The 12,307-nt window shown below is 56.8% G+C and overlaps 1 protein-coding gene across 2 annotated transcripts; it reads right to left on the bottom strand.

Annotated features, from left to right (window-relative positions):
- Positions 1-60: 60 nt before the first annotated feature.
- On the bottom strand, positions 61-10,288 carry PRR7 (proline rich 7, synaptic). Of its 2 annotated transcripts, none has more exons than XM_060635189.3 (3): positions 9,389-10,288; positions 794-1,446; positions 61-605 (listed from the first exon to the last, which is right to left on the bottom strand). In XM_060635189.3, the coding sequence occupies exons 2-3, from the start codon at positions 1,203-1,205 to the stop codon at positions 208-210; spliced, it is 810 nt and encodes a 269-aa protein (XP_060491172.1). In that variant the 5' UTR covers positions 1,206-1,446; positions 9,389-10,288; the 3' UTR covers positions 61-207. The 2 variants fall into 2 exon arrangements, with proteins under 2 accessions (XP_060491172.1, XP_078303500.1); XM_078447374.2 differs by lacking the exon at positions 9,389-10,288 and adding an exon at positions 1,937-9,382.
- Positions 10,289-12,307: the final 2,019 nt, after the last annotated feature.

Raw genomic sequence — 12,307 nt, 5'->3', positions numbered from 1 at the left:
GGCTACCAAAACCTTGGGCGCAAGCAGTGGGTGCCCCCTCCGCTTGTACCAAACCGGATCACACACCTTTATTATCCTCAAAATGTAACAAACGGGGTAAGAAATCCCTCCCTCCCCACCCCTCCCCGCAGTCCAAGGGAAGCGTTTAAAAAGCCCCGCAGTCAGGCCACGAGTTCGCGGGTGAGGCCCGGAACGCCGGACGCCCCTCTATACGGCTGTAGTCCTCCCGAACAAGGGGATGGAGACCGGCAGGCGCCAAGCTCCGTGCTCCAGCGGCTCGCGGCTGCTGAGTTCCGAGTCGGTCCAGCTGGGGAAGACCCGGCGGCCACGGTCCGCCTGCAGACAGAGCGCAGGGCAGGGGGCCGCAGGCCGCGGAGCGCTGGGCAGGTGCAGCGCTGACGTGTAGCCCCGGTCCAGGAAGAGCGGCTTGTAGCTGGGCGGCGGCTGCTCCTGTTTCTCCGAGCTGTCGCGGCGGCTCAGAAAGGGTGTGACGATCTTGCGGTAGAGGCCGCGCGTGTCCGTGAGCACCTCACTGTAGGGCGGCGGCGGCTCGGCCATCAGCACCGCCTCTTCATAGCACGGTGGCTTGGACATGTCCGATTCCGCTGCGGAGTGGGAAATGTTCCGAGGGTGAGGCCACCCGTCCCTGGCCTCCGGCCAGCTGCCAACCCCAGGCTCAGCCCGCTACCTCCTAGATTCTCTGGGAGGCTGTCCCATGGAAGGCTCCCTGTTAGTAGTGATCCCGCCCACCTCTCTGTGGCCCTCGTTGCCCACGGCAGAGGTCTGGGCTTACCTTGACGCGGATAACTCCAAGGCCGCGGCGGCACTGAGAGGTGCGGGGGCGGCGGATGAGGAAGCGCGTGGTGGTGTGCGTGCGGGTGTGCGTGTGGCTGCGCCGGCCCGTGGTGCAGCAGCGGGTGGACGTGCACGTGCTGATGCGCGTGCGCCGGCGCCTCGAGGCGGCCGCGCTGCGGTGGTGGTGGCGGCGCTAGGCCTGGGGGGCTTCCGGCCAGGCTGCCCTCGAGCTCGAGGGGCTCCAGCTCGAGGGCGCGGAGGTTCTGCTCACGTAGTCGTTCCTCCTGGCGCCGTTTGAGGCGGCGGCGCAGGAAGCTGCAGAAGCAGCAGAGTAGGACGATGAGACCCCAGATGAGCCAGAAACCGGCGAAGCACGTGAGGAACGTGTAGGTGCCCTGGGACATAACCATGGCGGCGGCGGGGCGGCGGGTCCTCGGCTGCTTCACTGGACACTGGGTTCCTCTACGTGGCCCCGGGCCCGCGCCACGCTCCCAGGCGCCGCCAGCGTCACTCGGGGACCTGCGGCCGGGGGCTGCTCGCGGCGGGGCTCAAGTCGTGCGCGCGCCGGCGGGGGGCAAGAGCAGCGGCGCCCGCTCCTTCCCATGGCGCCGGTGGGAGCGCGGGTGGGCCTCACCCGGGGCCGCGCGGGACCTGTAGAACAGACACAGGGCGAGGTGAAGGCGCGTTGCAGCCCCGACGACTTCCCTGCCTGCGCCCGTGCCCTGCGCAGTTCTGGGGAAGCCTCCTCTGCGGGAACCCCAGCACTCCCCCCCGGGGCGGTGACGTCACCATGGGGATGACGTCATACCTCGAGGTTTCCCCGGTAGGGCTTTCCCGGATCTGAGACCCGGCCGCCGCCGCAGCTGAGCCGAGGGGACTCCAGGCAGGCCAGCAGAGGGCGCGCGAAGGCCAGTCTCAGCCTCTGTACTCAAGGGAGGTTCGCTACCCCACGGGGTACCCCAGCTCGGAAAGGGTTTCAGAGGCCCGTGGACAGACCCTCAGGGCGCTGAAGAGGAGTTTCTGCGCGGTTGCTTTGCGGCGGGGAAAGGGTGGCCCACCTCCTATAGCCCCACAAGCAGCCCACCGACGCCCAGCTTTAGCCCTAGGCATCCGCCGCTCTAGGCCTTGTACCCGCTCCTACCCATGGCCGCGCAAAGCATGGAACATCTAGGTCCGCACTGCGGGCCTCCTGGTCGTCGCCGCTCTTGTAGAAGAGGCTCAGGAGGGGTCGTTCCGGCTGTTACTGCGTGCCACTGGCCTGCTTTTGTCTGCACGTCCGGGCGTGGGCTGTTCCCTTTTTTCCTTTCCTCTAGGCGCCTCCGCCTGTCAGATCCCAGCTCTGTTTCCCCAGCCTCCTACCAATTCGCAGCCTCATTGGCCCTACCCTCCTAGCACCAGTAAGCCTTATCAATTCCTTTACGTTTCTGCAGAGGGTAGGAAAAGTAGCTCGTTTGCACGTGTATCACCTGGCCCATGGGCGCCTCTAGTTCTGCCTCCTTCTTCCTCTCTACAGCCAGGGTTTAGAGAGGAACCTTGCATCCTGAGGTATGTAGGATGGAGCCCTGACTGTGGAGTGACGGGTAGCAGGCGATTGTTCACCACCCCCGCAGAACAGAAGGGTGCCCTTCTTGAATGCCTTATACCCAGGGTTTTCACATATAACCCTTTAGGGTAACTGCAGTTATTCCTATTTTGCAGACGGAGGGGATGGGGAGGTGGCAATTAGCTGTGTAGAGGGCAGATGGCAGTGCCTTAATTTGAACCCAAGCCTGGCCACAAAACCCTAGCCAGGGGTGGGAGAGTGCTGCTGCTTGAGCTACTTTGTGGGCCCCTCTTCCAGGAGCCCCATGGACAGCCCCCCATCCTCAACATATCCAAGGCACACACACACATTTAGCTCTGGGGGCCGTGGTGGGCCTGAGCTCCAAGCAGGAGGTCCACATCAAGCTGTCTCAGACTGTTCTGGCAGCAAGCTGGGGGGAAGCCAGGCCATGGGCCACCCCACACTTCTCCCAGATGGATCCTGTCTGATTCTCTGGCTGCCTTATGCCATGTGCCACTTGGTCCCCGTGCCAGTCCCTTTCTCCTGGGCCTGTGTTCCAGAACAGACAATGGCAAGAACAATAGCTCCACCCGCCCCCTCCACAACCCTGCCATGAGGCTGCCATGGCGACGCAGCCCAGATAAAAACACGATGCTGCCAGTCACTGGGAGTTAATTAAATCTGTTGTTCTCCTTTTCCTGAGCCCACAGGAATTTTCAGGAATGCTCTGAGGAAGCTGGCACTAACTAGGGGGCCCCTTGGCCTGCAGAGCAGGAATAGCTCCAGATCAGAAAAGGTACTTCTGGGACTGGAGGTGAAGGAGTTTAGCTGAATTAGAAATAGAAATACCTGCCAAGGACTGTCTACTGCATGTCAGGCCTTGTTCTAGGCCCTTTCCATTTGGAATCTCACATGATATGTAATACCTCCTTCTCAGTGGGGGCCCATTTGATAGATGAGGAAACAGGGCCAGAGAAATGATTTGCCCCAGGTCATACAGCTGATAAGGGGAGGAGTAAGGATTTAGCCTGAGTCTGAATCGAGAGTCAGTCAAAATACTTTCCATTACAAGACCACTGAGACATAAATGAAGAGCCCAGTGCATGTGAGCACTTGGCACATGAAGACTTGGCAGCCATGGGGACACTGAGCTGACTGGCCAGCTTGTAGCCAAAACATACCTTTCTGTTCCTTCGCACCAAAGCCCTGGGGCTTCTGGCCACCATGCCTCAGCTCAAGAGTAGGAAAACGCTATAGAGTAGAGAAATGGGATGGCAGCTCCAAGGTTAACAAGGAACAAAGAACAGAGACTCTGCCCTGAGGGGCCCAGCTCAGCTGACTGGGCATTAAGGTGGACAGAGGCAGGCCACAACCAAGACTCTCTGGGTGCCAATGTGGCCCCTCAGCAAGGAGGCAGGAATCACTGCCATATTTTATGGATTAGGCCGCTCTCTGTCATGCTGGTTCCAGTGCCCAGTTTGAGTGGGCATGGGTTTGATGCTAAACACTCCCTCTTAGGCTACTACTTCACTCAGTGGTACTCTGGCAGGCCCAGAGGGCATGGGTCCTGCCAGAGGCCTCCCTCCGGCCTGTGTCTGGCCCACAGGGAGTTGCTTAGTACATTTCATCTAATCCACAGTAGGTGCTCAACACATAAATGTCAAGAGACCTTTCCAGATGCTCTTCCTGACAGACCAGGCTTCTCCAATCTTCCTCAAAGAGCTGTCCCTTTACCCCTTCGTACTTCTGTGTAGGCTCCTGCCTGTGTCTGGGGAGCCCTTCAGTGCAGATCCTGCCTGCCACCTCTTACTCACAGTCACGCACCCTCTCCATCCCCTCCAGACTCTCCAGAGCAAATACCGCACTTATCCAACTCCAGCTGTGTGCTAGGGGTTGTGCCTACCCCCTTAAGTCTGCCATTTTATGATTTGTTTCTTCTTTCTCCTTTCTTACCTTCTTGCAGGTTATTTGAACATTTTTTTTTTAGGATTCCATCTTGATTTATTTACAGTGTTTGTGAGTGTATTGTTTTGTATGTTTTCTTAGGCCACACGCTCACTGGGGTACAGCAGGGGGACACAAACAAGACCCCAGGGGGTGAATTTCTTAACCTCTGTAATGCCAGTTTCCCCATCAGTGACCATGGTGAAAACTGAGCTAGTCCATGCAAAGGGTTTGGAGATGCCCAACACACATTAGTGCTGATGATGGCAGCTTCAGAGCTGGGGATGCAGAGATGTGCATGTCCTTTAGGTGCTCCCTGCCTGAGGGCTGGATGTCACAAATCATTCTCAGTCATCCTACAAACTAGGTTAGCATTCCTCCCATTTGACAGATGAGAGCACTTGGCTCAAAGAAATCAAATGATACCCAAGGTCACACAGATTTCTTATTCTAGTGCCTGGTGCACTGCTGTGGGCATCTACCACATTGCTCCTCTGCATGAAGAACCCCAGTAATCTTAGACCCTTAAAATCTACTAGATCTTTTATCTCAGTAAAGGGCCCACCATTTGCTCCAGCCACTAAATCCTGTTTTTACCCTCAGTGCACTGTGCCTTCATCTGTCTACTTCCTTTGGTCCCCCTGCCACTACCTTCGCCAGGCCCCCATCATCTCTCACCTGGGCCCCTGTCACCATGCTTGCCACCGCCCTCTGTACTTCCATGCTATGCTCCTGTTCAGCCTACCCACTTTCCACATTGTTGTTTCCCCCAGGCCCTTTCCTGCCTGAATCCTCTGGCAACTCCCACCCCTTCAGGAAGCAGCCTAGCTCTTTAAGACAGTGTAGATGCGTGCCTCTTAAACTTGAATCAGCGTCAGAGCTATGGGGAGGGCTTGTTAAAACAGAGTGCTGGGCTCTGCTCCCAGTGTTTGCTTCAGTAGGTCTGGGGTTGGACCCGAGAGTTTGCATTTCTAACAAATTCCCAGCAGATGCTGATGATGTGGTCCAGAGAGCACACTTGGAGAACTGACCTAGATCATGGCCTCTGGGATGAACTCCTGCCAAGGCATCTTCAGCCTCACCTCTCAGTGCCCTTCCCTCTGCAACCAGCCTGTGTTTCCATCCTGCACTGCTAAGTCGTGCTTTCTTTCCCCGAAGTTCTTGCCCCCACACTTACTACTCAGCTTCATGGCCTCACTGTCACTTTGCTGGACAAGTCAGCTCCAGGTGGCCTTACTCCCCAGGGTTGGAAAAATCCAGGGATGTCAAAGTGTGCTGCGGTTGCCTGTGTGCGACTCCAGAGGTTGCATCTGTCTTGTCATCTGGCACACAGCAGCTCCAAAACCACTTGGTAGGAGTGACTGGAAATGCCTAGTTCCCTGTTTGGTCTTATAGCCACAGGACAGGAAACACTTCAAGAATGGATCTAGGGGCACCTGGATGACCAGTCGGTTGAGTGTCTGACCCCCGATTTTGGTTGAGGTCATGACCTCACCATCATGAGATCAAGCCCCATGTCAGGCTCTACACTGGGCATGGAGCCTGCTCCAGCTCCTCTCTCTCCCTTTCCCTCTGGCCCCACCCCCCACCAAATAAATAAATAAATAAATAAATAAATAAATAAAATCTTAAAAAAAAAGAGCTGGGTCTGCATCCAATTCACTCCTGGGAAATGTCAGCCATTCGCCAAAAAGTCAGTGAGAGAGAAGCCATCACCCAGCTCTCGACCTTCGCAGGGTGGTTTACAAGTGAGATGAGGACCCATCATCCATGTGAATAAAAGAAAATGGAGGCATATGCGAGGGGCTCTGGAATGGACAGAGGGAATCCCAGATGGCAGGGTTTTTGGGTCATAAGGTACTCAGAGCCACCAGTCAAGCGAAGGGACAAAGACTCAGACCAGGGGACAGCAGTGGGAGAATGTGGTGTGTAGAGTGAGGATGGCTAACCTGTCCTGCATATCCAGCACATGCCAGTCCCATTGCTGGCCTCTTCACATTCATTACCTCACACCCAGGAGGTGGCTGCTGCCATCCCCATTCTACAGACAAGGAGTTGGGCCAGCTCAGGCCCACATAGCCAGGGGGTCGTGAAGTCCAGGTGACTGCAAGGCCCACTGTCCTGGCAGGAAGGCAGGCACTGGTAACAATTTTACACTCCTCCCACACCAAGACAGACAAACTGAGGCCAGAGAGAGGATTGCCTCCATAGTCGGCCAGGCGTAGAGCTTACCAGAGCCTCATTTCCAGTTAGGCCAAGGTACTACAGGTACTAGAGGTGCTACAGGTAGCACCTCTGTGACCCAACCCTGGCACTGGGCCAGGAACCCAGGGCTTGGAAACTGTGAACAGGACAACAGACCGGGGTCACAGACAGCTGTGGGCAGAGGGGCCCTGTGTGGCTCAGTGTCTACTGTACTCCCATCTCTCCCTCCAAGGGAGTTGGCCACACCTCAGGGGCTGGGGTGGGGGGGGGAGGGGGGAGACGAAGATGCCCTCTTCAGAGAGTCAGCCTGGCATAACACACAGAGCACTAAAGAGAGAGCTAGGGTTCAGATTAGGCTGTGTGGCTCCATCCCAGCTGTTCCCATGTCTGAGCTGGAGTTTCTTTGCCTGTAAGACAGGGATGATGAGACCTGCCTAGGATTGCCAACGGTGGAGCAAAACTGATGAAGGAAGTGAAAACACTTCAAGACTGGTGTACACAGCTGCATGTGACAAACCAAAAGCCAACACTTCGCAGCCTCAAGAGGCTCAAATATGGAAACCAGCCCATGGCACTATATCTACACAAACCTGGAAGTGGTCCAGCAGAAACTACCATCGCTTTACCATGGACAGAAGTCATGGCCTCGTGACTCTCAGGCTGGACACAGTTCATGGGCATGTTTTGTTGGCCCACAATCAATTCTTAAAAATATCCTGATTAGTTGCCAAATTTAAAACCCAGGAGATTTTACATAAAAGTCTGGATTCTTGGTTCATCTTAAAAATTATCTGGTCATTCCAAGTCCACATTCTCACATGGTGACATAGACTGCAGCTGGGCAGCTCCCCGGCCCACCTCACTCATTCCATTGCTCCTTGGGTCCTAGAGGCCCAAGGGTTTCCACCAGCTGAACTAGAAATGAGCACCCACAGTAGCCAGCAGTACATGGATGGGCCCATCTCTGCTGAATTCTACCACAGCTAGGGCTGCAAGCTGATCAGGCCACAGAGCCCAAAAACCAAGAATTAGGGCATTGGGGGGTTCTCAGGTAACTGAGGTAGCCCTCACTCCTTAGTTTCACCCAGAGAGAGAAAATGGAGGAAGGGAGCCAGCCCAGCAGCAGCACAGTCCTATAGAACATCTGGGTGAGCAAGAATCTGGCTGATTTTGGTGGAAGAAGGAAAAGTGTACTAAGGCTTGAAAGACATAGGGAATTTCCTCACTGGAAGAATATGAAAGGAAGTTAAGAATGCTCCTCTAGAAGGCCCTACAGTTCTTTTCCGCAATAGATGGTGTGTGGCAGGCAGAGAGCTGCTGTGCCAGGAGAGAAACCTTCACTGAAAACTGAGTTCCACCACTTACTGGTTGTGTGACCTTGGGGAGATCACGTTACCTCCCTGAACCTTGGAGTCTTCATCTTTAAAATGGGGATCATAAACTTACCTGCACAATTGTAAAGATTAGGAGATAATGAATGCAGAACACTCAACACACAGCAGGAACAGAATGAAAGGAGCCTGTGAATAATTCCAAGGGCACTCTTGCCTGCAGCATCAAGACTGAGGACTGAGTTCGGGCACCACCCGTCTAAGGACATCTTAGGCCAAGGCCTCAAATGCCTGGGGTAACAGTCACCTCTGGTGCCCCAGGACACTTCCCTGGATGGGAAAGGAAACCCAATGGTGGTTGTGGTCACTGGGCTGTTGAGTCCAAGGTCTGTGATTGGAGGCTGGCATCTGCTGAGTCAGGTCTGGGAGAGCTGGCAGGAGGACCATTTCTCTACCCAGCACCCTGCCGCTGTCGGCTGGGGGAGGTTGGGAGAGGAGCCAGAGGTCATTTCCTCTGACTCAGAGGCCATTCTCCTCCCAGAGGAGCTCCCCTGGAGGACAGCGCATCTCCATGTGGCGCTGGCCTGCCTGCTGGCCAACCTGCATGCCACCCAGCACAGTCTGGGCTTTGTGCTCAGACAAGAAAGGGACACTTGTGATCCAGACAATGGGCTGGGGCGCTCCCATTTGGCCTGAGCTTCAGCTTCCCTGGGTCAGCAATGTCCTTTTCCTCTGCTTCTACCCACTCTGCTCCCACCACTCCCTGGAGAATGGTGGCTTGGAACGTGGAGCAGAAACCCATCACCGGCCCTAGCCGCGGTTTGGCATATGCCCTGGCCATGAGGAGGAGGGACGTAAGCTTCTTTCTTCTCCCCTGGTAAGGAACATCGCCTCTGTGGCACCCAACTCGGGTCAGACCATTTTGCTGGCGAGTGGTGGTAGTGGTGGTGGGGGTGTCGGAACACAGACGCCGGACGGACGCAGCCATCAAGCCTCCTCCTCCCGCGGCAGGCCCAGGGGCTGGGCCGCCCCCACATTTGCAGCCACCCCAAGAGCCCTGCTGCGACGACTGCAGCCACGTGGGAGCTAGCTCGTGCCCACGGGGCCGCTCACCCCCCCACCCCCATCTTCGAGGAGCTGTGGAGGCAGGCACACCCAGACGGGTGAAGTTTTTACCCCCACCGCTCGAGGGCGAGTCCCTGCACCCCCACTCCCCCTGCGCCCCTGGGCTGCGGCCCCGCGTGGGGTGGGGGAGGGGCGGGAGGGGGCGTCGCCGCCCCGCAGCCGCGTTGCCTGGGAGCGCAACCCCGTTGCTGTGGCAACCGTTTCCAAGCGAACCGGTGGCGGCTCGCGCCCGGCTTTGGCTCCCTCGCTCACTGGCGCCCTCCCTCTCCCTCCCTCCCTTCCTCCCTCCGGAGTAGGCTGGGGGAGGGGCTGGCCGGGGCGGGGGTCCGAGGCCGCGACCCGGGGCCAAAGCTCGGAGCTGCCCGCGGGGAGGGGCTCAGCCCGGGACCATCTTCTGCCCGCGCTCCGGGCCCGCCCGGCCCGCCGCCGCCGCCGCGGTACTCACGGGCCCAGACATCCTCCTCGAGCTCGTCCTCCTGGCTCGGGGCGAGTGGTGCCGGCCCCGCGGACAGAGCCCCCGGCCTGGGGGAGGCGGCGACGGCGGCCCCGGGTAGCTGACTGTGGCAGCGAAGGCGGCTGCGAGCGCTGGGCTCGAGCCTCGGGGCGCGCACGGGCGCGTACACGGCGCGTACCAGCCCGGCGTGCGCGCGCGCGCGCGCGGCAGCCGGCAGGGGGCCCCCACCCCCAGCCTTTCGCCAGCGAGGAGGCTGTCCTGGGAGCCGAAGGCGGAGGACCTGGCACCCACCTGCCGCGCGGAGATTCAGGCGCGGAGACTCACACGCGGGGCGCTGGGTTCACCCTGCACAGGGAATGCACGCGCCACTCCGCACCGCTCCTGGCAACAGGCTGTCCGGAACGGGCGCACGCAGGCAGACCGGGTGTACACAATCGGCCGAGCACACAGGATGCTCAGTCAAGCAGCTGACACACACATACAGCTCAACCCGGAAAGCACACACAAGTCCAGGCACCGGCCACATCCTGAAATGCACAGTACACATGTAGCGGGCAAGAGTTGGAGCAGGCAGGTTACCCCAATGTTGTTCCAGCTCACCAAGGCATGGCCCCTCCCAACTCATGGCCCCTCCCAGTGTGTCTTCAGTGAGCATACATCACCACTTCTACTAAGAAGTGGTACGGGGAGGAGACCCAGTGCTGGATCCATAGCCTTGGGCTTCGTGGACCCTGCTCATACCCAAGATACAGAGGTGAGCACTAGTGAGAGTCACCTCAGTGTCCGGCACCACACTGACAGCATAGAGCCTGCTTGGAATTCTCTCCCGTTCTCTCTGCCCCTCCCCTGCGCGCGCGCTCTCTCTCTCTCTCTCTCTCTCTCTCTCTCAAAAACAATTAAACTTAAAAAAACAAAAAACAAAACCCTCCACCACCATACCAGCTGGGACATTTTGGTTTGCAAGTGACAGAATCCCAAAACAAACAGGCTTGGACGCAGAAGTGTTTGACTCATGTAACTGAGAAGTCCAGAGGTAGATTTTAGCTACGATCACAATTGGTTCCAGGTGTCCCAACAATGGTATCACACATGTATCTATTCTCTCCACTCTTTCTTCCGTTCGCATCATTCTTGAAAATTCCCATGTGGTGGCAAGGATGACCTCCCTGCCCCAGCTCTAGGTTTATATCCTGCCACCCAACCCCAGAAAACAGAACCTCAATTCTTTCCCAATAATTGTAGCCAGCCCCCCAAAAGACTCTTTTTGGATTCATTTTGGCTTAGTATCCTTCAGTGAACCAATCCAGTTGGAGGGATATGTGTTCAGCCACCCAGTATCCATTTCCTTTTCTTTGGTTACAAGGCACCCTGTTTCATCAGGGCGGGGGGGACTCATTGCACCCCCTGGGTGCCATCATACTGGGCTTGTGAACCCAAGTGCCCTGCTCCCCCAGTGAACAGTGGGCAGATTTCCAGCTGGGCCATTTGGGCTCCTTGGGTTTGCAGTCAGGCTCAGTGATGCAGACACAAACATGGCTGTAGCCATCTTGCTTCTGGGGGTCATATCCTGATGAGAATGGGGACTGTGACTAAGACCCTGGAGGTGCCCCAGTTCTGGTTCTTCCTATCACACCCCTCCATAACCTTTTTAACACTCTAAGTTAGTTGGAGAACAGTTCTGTCGCTTGCAACCAAAGATCTCTAACAGCTGGGTCCCACACTCTAGGTGTACACAGGGGGTGTAAACCCAGCCCCATCTAAACCACATGGACTGAGACAGGAGGCTCCCCAAAGTAAACATGGGGTGCCTTTGTACATGCTAAGCAGACACCCTGACAAAACCAGTTAAAATCTTTCAGGGATTCCCCTGCCTTCTAGATGAGGCATCTTTTACATGGCTTTCAAAGCCCAGTGTAGTGCTTTGGCTCCAGTTGCTCCCTTCTTTCACTTATCACACACTCATCACTCACCCCACCGCACCCACCCCAAGCCATGCTAAACCACTAGAGGCCCTAGACCATCCATCTGGCTCCTCCACCCAGGTATATCTGGCTCCGAATCCTGGAGGGTACTAACTCTGACATTTTTGTGGCCAAAGGGGCGTTGACCCCCAGCTCCTCAGCAGTCCCAGCCCCACCAGCTCTAGAATCATCCCTGCCACAGTGCTGATCACACTAGGTCTTAGCTGTTCCCATTTCTATCTCCCTACCAGAGAGAGCTCCAAACTGGCGGGGGCCTTGTCTACATCTGGGTCGCCAATTCCCACCATAGAGCTGGGTGGTTAGGTGACCTTAAGAAAGGCTTGTTGGGAAGTGAATTCTGGGAGTTTTCACTGCTAAGGAACTCACTGTGGTAAGAGCTTTGATGAGGTGAACTGTAGCCACCAAGTTCCCTGGGTGCCTACCAGGGAAGGGGGATTGTGGGAGGTCCCTGGTGGGAGGTTGTGACCTACCTACAGGCAGAGTGCTCCAGGGACCTACTGGTCCACCTGGCACGCACTCACCCTTGCACACCTGCTCAGGGTGGGCTTTGTCTTCTGCACAGACACCGAACTGCCCTCCCACCAAAACAGAGCAAATGTACCTTAGGCCCCAACCTTACACCTTATGGGTAGGATCCAGCTTCATTTTCAGCTGGCTTCCTCACCATTCTGCAGCAGCCATTAACCAGCTGGAAGACCTTGGGCAAGGCCCTCTCCAGTTTCCCTCAAGAAGCAGCAGCACTCATCCCACCTACTACCAAGAGCTGAGCCACCACCAGAGGCCCCTTCTGCTTAATCAGCACTTAGAGCCTTCTGGCTGCTCTGGAGATAGCTATTAGCCTGGCACCCAGCACCCACTCTCCTAGGAGGCAAGAGTCCTGCCAGTGACCCAGGGGCTCAAAGAGGGGACTGGCCACTTTTATGGATTC

Source organism: Panthera onca, chromosome A1, assembly GCF_046562875.1.
Source record: "Panthera onca isolate mPanOnc1 chromosome A1, mPanOnc1 haplotype 2, whole genome shotgun sequence".
NCBI lineage: Eukaryota > Metazoa > Chordata > Mammalia > Carnivora > Felidae > Panthera > Panthera onca.
This window is presented reverse-complemented; position numbering and strand designations above follow the sequence as displayed.